Source organism: Stegostoma tigrinum, chromosome 4, assembly GCF_030684315.1.
Source record: "Stegostoma tigrinum isolate sSteTig4 chromosome 4, sSteTig4.hap1, whole genome shotgun sequence".
Lineage (NCBI taxonomy): Eukaryota > Metazoa > Chordata > Chondrichthyes > Orectolobiformes > Stegostomatidae > Stegostoma > Stegostoma tigrinum.
Window position 1 is genome coordinate 107,509,934 of NC_081357.1, and position 13,515 is coordinate 107,523,448.

General features: G+C 41.6%; 1 protein-coding gene across 4 annotated transcripts in view; it reads right to left on the reverse strand.

Annotated features, from left to right (window-relative positions):
• Window positions 1-1,284: 1,284 nt before the first annotated feature.
• The window catches only part of fbxo25 (F-box protein 25), a 48,035-nt gene continuing 35,804 nt past the window's right edge, over window positions 1,285-13,515 (reverse strand). For 3 of the 4 annotated variants that reach the window (XM_048531847.2, XM_048531846.2, XM_048531844.2), the window contains 2 exons: window positions 2,632-2,658; window positions 1,285-2,359 (listed from right to left, as the gene is read on the reverse strand). In XM_048531847.2, the coding sequence (XP_048387804.1) occupies window positions 2,270-2,359; window positions 2,632-2,658 (117 nt within the window). In that variant the 3' untranslated portion in view covers window positions 1,285-2,269. The remainder of the gene's footprint in view (window positions 2,360-2,631; window positions 2,659-13,515) is intronic. The other variant, XM_048531845.2, reaches the window with a different exon arrangement.

Sequence of the window (13,515 nt, forward strand, 5' to 3'; positions counted from 1 at the left end):
TGAAAGCAACAATGGTAAATAAACTGTAAAATAAAATATTCAAGATGGATGTACTTGGAACAGAAGTCATCAAGGTTACTCTTATGGACAGATTGAAGGTGTTTCGCTAAGCTGTCACCTCGTCAGTATTTTATCCTGCCAAAGTAGACCGCACCGAGAAGAGTGAACATAGTATATTAGATTGAAAGAAGTGCACGTAAAATGCTATTTCACCCGGAAGGTGTATTTGTGGTCATGAATGGTAAGGCAAGAGAGGAATGGAGTTATGTCATTCTTTCTGCAATTGCAAGATAAGGTGATATGCAGGAATGAACAAGTGTTTAGCATGGCAGAAGAATGGACCGGACTTCAAAGAGACAATGGATCTTTGCAGAATGCTGCAGTGGAAAGGAGGGGAAGCTGTGTGTGGGGGTGGCACCCTGCTGAAGGTGGCAGTGAATTATTCTTTGAATGCAGAGACTAGCAGTATGGAGAAGTGAGGACTAAGGCAACCCTCTTGTTCTGGAACAGAGGGTAGGGGCTGAAGGCATAAGTCTGAGAAATAGTAAGCATGGAGGAGAGTGGGGATGAGCACGTCGGTTAAGAAAAATGGAGGTTAGAAGACATTCCAGTGGCTGATGTCGTCATCGGACCAGATACAACAGAGATGGAAAAAAACTGGGAAAAGTGGAATGGAATCTTTGAAAGAAGCAGCACGTAAGAAAGTCTAGTAGTGGTAACTGTGGCATTAATGGATTTGTACTGGATACTGGTGGATAGCCTGCTTCAGAAATGGAAATATGACATCAAGGAAGGGAAAAGTCAGATGGACCTGGTAAAGTGGAGAGAAGGACAGAAATTGGAAACCAAAAAATTTTGATAAACATTTTCATTTCCAGATCAGAGCAGGAGGCAGCACTAATGACATCATCATTAGAGAAAGAGCTGTGGGTGTGCGTCCTGAATAGGAATGAAACAAGGACGGTTCCACAAAAATGAGGTCTAGTGGTGTACTGGTAGCGTCCCTACCGCTGGGCTAGAATGTCAGGTCAAATTCCAACCTCAGCTGGAGATGGCATGAAAAAACATGCCCGTATAGGGAGATTTGATAAAAAAAGTCAAAAGCATGTATATGGTCATTTATCTGTCAGTACTAATTCAGATATGAGGAAGAGTCACTGACTGTATCTGGATCAATCACAAAGCACTTTCTATGGCTTATGCATGGCAGAACAGAGCCAGTTTTTTTAAAAATCACATTTCTACCACAGCAAATGCAGCACAGGAATAAAAAGGGAAACAAAGTAGTTATTCTTCAACTTTATAAGTAAAAATGAATACAAAAAGGTTGGCACTTTATAAACAGAGTACATCTCCCAAGACTTCAGTTTCTAGTAAAATACAAGTGAATAGATTAATCAATCAGGGGTCAATCAAAATCTCTTTATTTCTTCCAATTCTCCAAATATTTACATGATACGAGGTTTTGGCAGTATATTACTGTTTCTGCACTAAAAAAACCTACATACTGAATTCATTCATGGAAATTTTTTTCCAATATTAAACAGCAACTGTGTATTCTGCATCACAAGCTTATAAGAATATAGTATTTACTTTCAGATAAGCTTCTTATACCAGTAACATTATAGGCAGCTGGAATGATTGTTTTACAAAATAATGTACATTCACAATATATCTTTGAAAATACCTTGGGTATTACAATTCAAAGCAGTAACATAGTTTAATTCCATTCATGTGGAGGAGTCTTAAAGAATACTGATCGTACATAATACTTTGTAAGGGCCAATGTTCTCTTCAAAAGGCAGCTTAAAAACATAACAAAGTGCTTTTTGTTTTAAAATTATTGTACACTAGATTATGAATTGCATCAAACTCACAGGATCTTAAATATGGGCTGCTAAAAAAACGCTAAAGCAATTATTTTGTTGACTAAATCACATGTCAGACTAGATACGCCATGTTGTGCAAAAATATCTATTTAAACTCAAGTTGTAACATTATTGAAGCTTTCAAATTAAGAATTAACTCCATGCAAACACCTGGCCAGGAGTTACAATGTTTTTATTATTTATGGAAACAAGACGACATGATTTCTTTTCCCTAATGTAAGCTTAATGTAATGTTTCATATGCAATTTTTATTTAAAAACCTGTTTTTAAATTAAAGGAAGAACAATGGGTATTGCACTAGAACAGGAAAAGCAGCAAAGTGCTTGCCTACAAAAGAGGGACCCTCTAAAATAAAATCTTTCAAGCATACATAGTTCTGTTTAAAACTTAAAAAGGTCTATGAAGTGCTGAGGTGACACTGGTGTAGAGCAGCTTTCAGGATTGTTGGCTGTGCATGGATGCCCTGTATCCTGTTAAAAATAATTGAAAAATAGCAAATTAATAGAAATCTTTTAAGTACTTTGACTCATTTAGTGTCAGGAAGACTGGATACTCACATGCTTACTAGTTCTCAAACAAGTCAACGTAATATATCCTTGTGAAAAATTCTATAAAGTAGCTTTATAACCAGCTCTTGTCCTATATGATATACTTAAACTAAGACATCAAAATTCTGAACATTGTACTGTTTATCTAATTTGATAAAGAGTTAGAATTCAAGGACACAAATGTTTCAAAATACCTTGAATAATAAAGCAAGGTGATAGTCCTTTGAGATCAAGGAAGGAGCAGGAAGGTCAAGCATGAAGGAAGGAGGAAGAAAAAGGATAAACAGATACAGTTAAAAGAACAGAAATAAAATGATTTTCCCACCCTCTTCATTCTTTTCAGTGAAGCTTCACTAAAATAAAAGGTCCTATTGTGATATTTATTTTAATTTGTTAATGAGAAACAATTAAATTATATAACAATATTGCTGGTAATTCAAGATATTGGAAAAATTGATTATATTCACTCAATAGTAATTTGAGCCAACCATAAAGAATTAAAATATACTAATTCAGAAGAAAATTGATGAATTGGAGGTGCTAAATTTTGAAGTACCAGTATGCTGGATATGAAGCATCAGTAAAATGCCCCTATTTCTAATTCAATAATTAGGAAGCAGAAATGGAACAAAAAAATAAAATCAGATCTACAATAATGGTTGAGAACGAAGGAGCTTTATACTACAGGAAGGCGACCAACAGAGCAATATGTTATAATATCTCAGTATATTAGTGTCTTTGTTTACAAACTTTTACAACTGGCACAAATACTGATCATTTACAGAAAATGCCAAACCATATGTTGGCTAAATATGACAGAAGAGAACCATGAACTTTCGATGATAATAAAATGTGAGGCTGGACGAACACAGCAGGCCAAGCAGCATCTCAGGAGCACAAAAGCTGACGTTTCGGGCCTAGACCCTTCATCAGAGAGGGGGATGGGGGGAGGGAACTGGAATAAATAGGGAGAGAGGGGGAGGCGGACCGAAGATGGAGAGTAAAGAAGATAGGTGGAGAGGGTGTAGGTGGGGAGGTAGGGAGGGGATAGGTCAGTCCAGGGAAGACGGACAGGTCAAGGAGGTGGGATGAGGTTAGTAGGTAGCTGGGGGTGCGGCTTGGGGTGGGAGGAAGGGATGGGTGAGAGGAAGAACCGGTTAGGGAGGCAGAGACAGGTTGGACTGGTTTTGGGATGCAGTGGGTGGGGGGGAAGAGCTGGGCTGGTTGTGTGGTGCAGTGGGGGGAGGGGATGAACTGGGCTGGTTGAGGGATGCAGTGGGGGAAGGGGAGATTTTGAAACTGGTGAAGTCCACATTGATACCATATGGCTGCAGGGTTCCCAGGCGGAATATGAGTTGCTGTTCCTGCAACCTTCGGGTGGCATCATGGTGGCAGTGCAGGAGGCCCATGATGGACATGTCATCAAGAGAATGGGAGGGGGAGTGGAAATGGTTTGCGACTGGGAGGTGCAGTTGTTTGTTGCGAACTGAGTCTCAGTTCGCAACAAACAACTGCACCTCCCAGTCGCAAACCATTTCCACTCCCCCTCCCATTCTCTTGATGACATGTCCATCATGGGCCTCCTGCACTGCCACCATGATGCCACCCGAAGGTTGCAGGAACAGCAACTCATATTCCGCCTGGGAACCCTGCAGCCATATGGTATCAATGTGGACTTCACCAGTTTCAAAATCTCCCCTTCCCCCACTGCATCCCTCAACCAGCCCAGTTCATCCCCTCCCCCCACTGCACCACACAACCAGCCCAGCTCTTCCCCCCCACCCACTGCATCCCAAAACCAGTCCAACCTGTCTCTGCCTCCCTAACCGGTTCTTCCTCTCACCCATCCCTTCCTCCCACCCCAAGCCGCACCCCCAGCTACCTACTAACCTCATCCCACCTCCTTGACCTGTCCGTCTTCCCTGGACTGACCTATCCCCTCCCTACCTCCCCACCTACACCCTCTCCACCTATCTTCTTTACTCTCCATCTTCGGTCCGCCTCCCCCTCTCTCCCTATTTATTCCAGTTCCCTCCCCCCATCCCCCTCTCTGATGAAGGGTCTAGGCCCGAAACGTCAGCTTTTGTGCTCCTGAGATGCTGCTTGGCCTGCTGTGTTCGTCCAGCCTCACATTTTATTATCTTGGAATCTCCAGCATCTGCAGTTCCCATTATCTCTCATGAACTTTCGATGATAGTTTTTGATTTTGGCAATCCCTACTCCTTCAGCCCAAGCATATTTTCAAATGCAAATCCTTTCCATGCCAAATTCCATCATTGCATAATGATGATTCTCGTTCTGCCTCAGTTCATCTGCTGCTGAAAGCTTCATCTATACTCTACTTCTAGAATCAACGTACTGCCTCTTGTCCTAACTCCACTGTGCACAAGGTCATCCAAAATTGCTTGTATCTCAACTTGCATTAGTCCAATTCACCCTTTGCTCACCAACCACGTTGTGGTTGTACAGGACATTGGTTTAGCCACTTTTCCCTAGGGATGGGGGAGTCCAAAAATAGAGGGCACGTGTTTAAAGTGAGAGGTGAAAGACATAAAAGGGACCCAAGAGGCAACATTTTCACAGAGGGTGGTGTATATATGGAATGCACTGCCAGAGGAGGTGGAGGAGCCTGGTACCAGTACAACATTTAGAAGGAATCTGGTTAGGTATATGAATAGGATGGGTTTAGAGGGAGATGGGCCAAATGCTGGCAAATAGGACTAGATTTATCTGGGATAATTGGTTGGCATGGGCGGGTTGGTCTGAAGGGTCTGTTTCCATGTTGCATATCTCTATGACTCTATGAATGTTAGTGTCCTGGAACGAAGAAACAATTTTAAAATTCTTACGTGTAAACCTTGCTGTGACCTCATCTCTCATATGCAACCCAATTATTCTGAGCTCATGATTTTAAGAGCACAGCTATGAGATCTACTGCATTGCAAATAACATAGCGCTTTTAATACTAGTGTAAAATTAATGGAATAAGAATCTTATGGCAGAGAGGGAGACATCTGGCCTATCATTCCTGTACTGGCTCATTGAAAAGAAGCTATCAAATTAGTCTCACTTCTTTGTTTTTCACCCAGAACACTGGGAATCAAACCTCTTCGATTAAATATCCCAAATGTCTTAAGAAGTTCTGTGCAATTTGATTTCACCATCTTTTCAGGTATGTACTCTGAAATAATTCCAGAGGCCAGTATCCCGTCATCAAGTCACCCTTTATTTATATGTGGAGAATCCTTGACACTGATCCAGCTCCCTCAGAGCCAGATCTCAAACTGATTGTTTGACACTCCTGTTCTTATTTGTCAGCCAGGGCTCCCTGTTTGGACCAAATTAACAGGTACAATCAGGGAACTCATATTCTATGAGGTCCACCCACTGACACTGTTACAATCACTATATCCCTCTCCCTCCACGGGAGAGGACATAGGCCACTTTCTTTATGTAGCTCCTCCTAGGGCATTTTATAAGACGATGAGACATATTAGCAGAAATTAGGCCATTCAGTCCATAGAGTCTGCTCCACCATTCAGTCATGGCTGATTCTCCCGCTTTATCACCATAATCCTTGATCCCTGTGACAACCAAGAACCTATCTATCTCTGTCTTAAATATACTCAACGACCTGCCCTCCACAGCATACTGTGGCAGTGGCTTCCATAGATTCACCACTCTCTGGCTTAAGAAGTTTCTCCTTATCTCCATTCTAAAAGGTCTTCCTAATACTCTAAGGTTGTGCCCTCAGGTACTAGCCTCTCCTACCAATGGAAACAATGGATCCCACCTCATCCTTCTCAACTCCATCGATTATAAACGCAGGTCCTCAATGTTCTTCATATGTTAAGCTTTTCATTCCAGGGTCAATTCTTGTGAACCTCCTCTGAGCCCACTCCAGGGCCAGTATATCTTGACTGAGATATGGGACCCAAAACTGTGCACAATACTTCAAATGTGGCTTATAAAGCCTCAGAAGTACATCCTTGCTTTACATTCAAGTCGTCTCAAAATAAATGCCAAAGTTGCATTTACTTTCTTAACTACTGGCTTAATCTGCAGGTTTACCTTGAGATAATCCTGGACTAGAACTCCCAAGTCTCTTTGCAGTTCAGACTTCTGAATTTTCTCCTCATTTAGAAAATAGTTGTTTCTATTCTTCTTACCAAAGTGCATGACCTCACACTTTCCCACATTGTACTACATTTACCACTTCTTTGCTTGCTCTCCTAACCTGTACAAATCCTTCTGTAGCTTCTCTGCAGCCTCAATACTATTTGTCCCTCTGCCTATCTTTGTATAGTCCACAAACTTAGCCAGAATGCCCTCAGCTCCTTCATCTAGATCATTAATATGTATAAAGTGAATAGGTGTGGTCCCAACAATGACCCTTGTGGAATACCACTTGTCACCAGCTGCCATTCTGATTACACCAGTCTCTATTTTCTGCCAGACAGCCAATCTTCTTTCCATGCTAGTACCTTGCCTCTAACACCATAAGCCCTTATCTTACTCAACAGCCTCCTGTGTGGCCCCTTGTCAAAGGCCTTCTGGAAGTCCTTGTAGATAACATCTGTTGGCTCTCCTTGGTCTAGCCAGTTTTTTTACTCCCTCAAAAGAATTCTAACACGTTTGTCAGGCATGACCTTCCCCTCATGAAGCCATGCTGACTTTACCCTATCTTACCATGCACTTCAAAGTATGCACAAATCTCATCCTTCACAATGGGCTCTAAAACCTTACCCACTACTCAGGTTAGGCTCATCAGCCTGTAATTTTCAGTCTTTTGCCTTATTCCCCTTTTAAACGGGGTGTCACGTTATGTATTTTCCAGTCGTCTAGGACCCTCCCTGGCCATAGCGATTCCTGTAAGATCACAACTAATACCTCCACTATCTCTTCAGCCATCTCCTTAAGAACTTTGGGGTGTAATCCATCTGGTCTACCATCAGATACAGAGATCCTTCATTCTGGAACAGAGGAGCCTCAGATCTTGACCTTGTCTAACAAATACAAGGTAATTACTCCCTGTGTGAACGAGGAACAGGCTGTGGGGAGGATAAAGCAACCGTCCATGGCACAGTGGTTCAGGAGGCCATTCAAGAGGCAGGAAGCAAGAAGGCATGTGGTAGTTTTCGGTGATTCTATAATTAGGGGAATAGACGCTATCTTTGTAAGCAGGATTGACAGTCTCACATGGTATGTTGCCTGTCCAGTGAAAGGATGAGGGACATCTCTGACCGGCTTGAAAGGATACTGGAGAGAGCGGGGCAGGATCCAGTTGTAGTGGTCCACGTTGTGCCAAATAACACAGGCTAGACAAGAAAAGAGGACCAGTTTGGGGATTATCAGGAACTAGGAACTAAATAAAGAACGGGTCCTCAAAAGGTTATAATCTCTGGATTACTACCTGAGCCACGTGCAAAATGACATAGGGATGCGAGAACAAAGGAAATAAACACGTGGCTAAAGGAGTGGTACAGGAAAGAGGGGTTCTATTTCATGGGGCACTGGCATCAGTAATGGAACAGGAGGGATCTGTATCATTGAAACGGTCTCCAGTTGAACCAGGCCAGGGTCAATATTCTAGCAGGAAGGGTAAATAGGGAGGTCAAAGGGAGTTTAAAGTAGAAAGTTGGGGTGGGAGGGGTGGTGGGGTGAAGAGTAAAACTCCAAGAAGTATAATGGCCAATGGGAAACAAAGCAGCAGTTTAACATGTGTGGGGGTGGATACAACTGCATGGAAAAGTATGTTAAAAAAAAATGGAAGGAGAACTCATAGGAGGTTATTAAACTTTCTAGCACACAAAATAGGCCAGTTTTTGAAAGGTTAGGAATCTAACCTCAAGTACATCAGAAAAAGAGATGACAATGAGAAGAGGGACAGTAAATACAAGACTAAAACATGTTGCATCTGAATGCATGCTGTACATGAAATAAAGTAGCTCAGATTGAAATTGGTAGGTATGACATGATGGGCATCACAGAGACATGGCTGCAAGAAGTTCAGGTCTGGGAACTAAATATCCAAGGATATACACTATCAAAAAGGCAGGCAGTTGGGCAGAGCAGGTGGGGTTGCCTTATTAGTAAGAAATGATATTGATAGCAAAAAACGATATCGGGTCAGATGATGTTGAATTTGTTTGTGTAGAATTGAGGAACCACTAAAGTCATTAAAAAAACCATAATGGGAGTTATGTACAGGCCCCCAAACAGTAGTCAGGAGCTGGAGCACAAGATAGACCAGGAGATAGAAAAGGTATGTAAGAAAGGCAAAGTTACAGTGATCATGGGGGATTTTAATATGCAGGCAGACTGGGGGAAAAATCAGGTTAGTAGTGGATTGCAAGAAATAGAATTTGTGGAATATCTACAAGATGACTTTTTAGAGCCGCTTACGGTGGAGTGCACTAGGGAATAGGCAATTCTGGATTTGTTGCGCAATGAGGCAGACTTGATAAGAGAGCTTAAGGCGAAGGAACCCTTAGAAGGCAGTGATCATAATATGATAGAATTTATTCTGTAATTTGAGAGGGAAAAGCTGAAATCAGAGGCAACAGTGTTACAGTGGAATAAAGGCTACTACAGAGGCACAAGGGAGGAGCTGGCCAGAACTGACTGGGAGTGGAGCCTAGCAGGAATGAGAGCGGAACGGCAATGGCAGGTGTTTCGGGGAGTAACTCAGGAGACACAGCAAAAATTCATCCCTAGGAAGAAGAAGCATGGTGCATGGACAATGAGGAAACCATGGCTGATTAGGGAATTCAGGGATAGCATAAAAGCAAAAGAGAAAGCATATAACATGGTGAAGGGCAGTGCGACGCCAGGGGATTGGGGAGCTTATAAAGACCAACAGAGGGCAACTAAAAAAAAGAGAGAAGATTAATTATGAGTGTAAGCTAGCCAGTAATATAAAGGAGAATTGTGAGTTTCTTTAGATACATAAAGGGTAAAAGAGAGGCAAAAATGGACGTTGTACTGCTGGAAAATGAAACTGGACAGACAGTAGTGGGGAACATGGACATGACTGAACAACTGAATAATTACTTTGTGTCAGTCTTCATGGTGGGAAACACGAACTACATCCCAAAAAATTCAAGACAGTCCGGGGGGGGTGGGCAGAGGTGAGTATAGTGGCTATTACCAAGGAGGAAGTGTTAGCAAAACTGAAAAGGTCTGAAGGTGGATTAATAAATTGGATCAGGGGGACTACACCACACAGAGTTCTGAAGGAGGTAGCTGAAGAGATATTGGAGGCGTTCGTAGTGATCTTTCTGGAATCACTGGAGTCAGGGAGGGCCCAGAGGACAGGGAAAAAAAAAAAAAAAAAAAAATCGCTAATCTATCCCCCCTCTGTCTAAGAAGGCAGTATGGCAAAAGATAGGGATGGCATGGTGGTCCAGTGGTTAGCACTGCTGCTTCATCCTGCCAGGAAGCAGTGTTTGATTCCACCCTTGGGCGACAGTCTGTGTGGAGTTTGTACATTCTTCCCATGACCATGTGTGTTTCTGCTAGGTATCCCGGTTTGCTCCCACAGTCCAAAGATGTGCAGGTTAGGTAGATTAGCTTTGCTAAATTGCCCAAACTGTCTAGGGTAGAAAATGGAGGGATAGGGTAAGGGGTGGAATGCTCTGCTGAGGGCCAGCATGGACTTGATGGGCCAAATGCCCTGCTTCCACACTGTAGGGATTTTACAAATCTATGGGAAATTATTGGCTGAATGGCCTGGCCTCAGTTATTGGTGAGGTTTTGTAGTCCATTGTGATGCATGAGTTTTCTGAATACTTGGAAGACCATGGAAAAATAGGGGAAAATCAGCATGATTTCATCAAGGGGATGTTACGCCTGACAAATTTGTTAAAATTGAGGAGGTAATGAGCGGGTTAGACAAAGGAGAGCCAGTGGATGTTGTCTACTTAGACTTCCACAGGCCTTTGACATTGGGCTGCACTGAAGGTTGTGATGTAACAGCACGTTAGGGGCAAGACACTAGCATGGAAAGAAGATTGTTGTCTGGCAGAAAGCAGGGAAAAAAGGGTACTTCTCAAGATGGCAGCCAGTGAATAATGGTGTTCCACAATTGTCAATGTTGAGACCACAACTTTTCACTTTATACACTGATGATCAAGATAAAGGAACTGAGGGCATTCTGGCTATGTTTACAGTTGATAAAAAGACAGGTGGAGGGACAGATAGTATTGAGGAGGCACAGAGGCTACAGGATTTGTACAGGTTAGGAGAGTGGGCAAAGAAGTGGCAGATGGAATACAACATGGGAAAGTGTTAGGTAGGAAGAATAGAGGCATAAACTATTTCCTAAAAAAGGGGAGAAAATTTAGAAATTTAAAGTGCAAACGGACTTGAGTCCTTGGCCAGAATTCTCTGAAGGTTGACTTGCAGATTGAGTTAGTAGTTAGGAAGGCAAATACAAAGTTGGCATTTATTTTGAAAGGACGAGAATATAAAAGCAGGGATGTACTTCTGAGATTTTACGAGTCTCTGGTCAGACCATATTTAGAATATTGGGAGCCGTTTTGGGCCCCACATCTCAGGAAGGATGTATTGGCTCTGCAGCAGGTCCAGAGGAAGTTCACAAGAGTGATCCCAGAAGTGAAAGGCTTAACATATGACAAACATTTAAGGACTCTGGGTCTGTACTCAATAGAGTTCATAAGGATGGGTGGGGGATCTAATTGAAACTTACAGAATACTGAAAAGCCTGGATACAGCAGACATTAGAAAGATGGTTCCATTAGCAGGAGAGACTAGGGATAGTCTTAGAGTAAAGGGAAGACTCTTTTATAATGGAGATAAAGAGAAACTTCATCAGCCAGAGTGGTGAATCTTTGGGATTCATTGCCACAGAAGGCTTTGGAGGCCAGGTCATTGAGTATATTTCAGACATAGACAGTTAGGTTCTTGATTGCTGAGGGGATCAATTATGGGGAGAAGGTGGGATAATGGAGTTGGGAAATCTATCAACCATGACAGAATTGCAAAACAGAAGTGATGGGCCAAATGGCCTAATTTCTGCTCCTATGTCCTATGGTCCACTTGGCCTCCCAGGTGCTGTTCCAATTTCTAATTATATTTTTAATTTTTACAGCATACTGCTGAATTCAGTCTAAAGCTATGGGCAGCACTGCCTGTCCCTTGAAAATAGACTTAGCAGGGTTTAGTGGTGCATTATTATTAGAATTTTAAGCCCATAAAAGGTATCGATAGAACTTCCTGATTCCAAATAGGACTGCCAAACCTTCCTTCTCTATTTGGGAGCATATATGCTCTGCATTACCCAAAATCCTAGATGTATACATTAATGGGCATGTCTCTCTATTGGGCTACCTATCAGCTAATATTACACCAAAGCCATATGGGGAGGCATCGCACATCAATACTAGGTCTCGCTTAGGATCATTGTGTGCCAAAACCTGAAAAGGATGAAAACGGTTTCTTCACTTCCCTGAAAGCTATTGCTTGGCCATGCAACCATTTCCAAGGCCGACCCTTTAAAATTTGATACAAAGTTTCCTGGATGGAGGCCAGGTTATTTCTGAACTTTCCATAATAATTCACCAGCCCAATGAAAGACATAAGCTCCGGTACAAATGTGACAGCCAGGGCACGTTTGATTGCCCTCTTTTTATCTTCCAAAAGGGTGTAACCCAGTCTTGTCAACTCAATCCCAATCAGTCCACCTAACTGACTTCATTAAAATCACCACATACTTCACATTTGATTTTAGCAACCGGTGTAAAGAAATCTCTAATTTCCCCTCTTATATTTTTGAAAATTCTTTTTCACTTGCATGTCTAGGCTAATTTGTCAGTTAAATTATTTTAAATTATTTTAAATTATTTTCTCTTTTCTTGCTCCATTAAATACTCTCAATTTTGGATATCTACATGATGTCTTCTTCTTCTTCCTTTCAGAGTATTGTAGGGATTTTCTAGAATAGTATCTTCAGGACCCTGGCATTCTCTCTTAAAACAAGAGTGGAGGTCAGAACTGTACATGATTCTGTTTGGACTTTAGCCAGAAGACTGTGTAAATTTTTTGCACCACTTTCTTCTTTCTATTCTCAATGTCTATAGTTATGGCACCAAGTATAGCATTAGCTTTCTTACCTGCATTTTCAACTTACCCTGTCACCTTCAAAGATTAGTAAATATGCACCAAGGCCTCTATTCCATCAATGTAGAAACCATTAGATTCAACTGTTTTGCAATATTTATGTTCTTCCAAAGAGCAAAATCTATAATAAACTATATCTGCCATGTGGTTACTGATCAGTCAGTCTTAGTCCTTCTGATTTCTATTACACTCACTATGTACTACAGGCATGTTTTAAACCTCCACCTAGGTCTAGTGCACTTATATAAAAGAAAGCTTATTTACTGCTTTCCAGTCTGTTTCAGTCTATACCAGAGGGCATAGGTTTAAGATGAGAGGAAAAATATTTAAAAAAGGACCTAAGGGGCAACTATTTTACACAGAGGGTGGTGTACAAATGAAATGAACTGCCAGAGAAAGTGGTGGAGGCTGGTACAATTACAACATTTGAAAGGCATCATGATGCATTTATGAAAAGGAAGGGTTTAGAAGAATGTGGGCCAAATGCTGGCAAATGGGACTAGATTAATTTAGGATATCTGGTAGGCATAGACGAGTTGGACTGATGGATCTGCTTCCAGGCTGTACAGCTCTATAACTCGATCTGCTCTAGTTTCCTCTGCAAAAATCACTGAAATTGGGTCCCAAAATGTTGAGTATTATCTGACTTTTGTGTCCTTTTCCACTATTTTGAAATACTTTATCCTTCCATAATTTATTTCTAGTAGGAATTTTGAGTTCTCATTCATCCAAGTCGAAACCACAACTCTTGGCCCTCACATAATGGCTTTACATTGAAACTTGGGTCTGCAGTTCAACCACCTTGTGTAATACTCCTTGTATTAATATGCATGCATTTTAACACAATCTTAACTACTTTTTGTCTATTCATTTTCTGTTTTTGTTCCGTTATTTGTTGTTCTGTTGCAATTTGTTCTTCATTGTTTTCTCTGCATCAG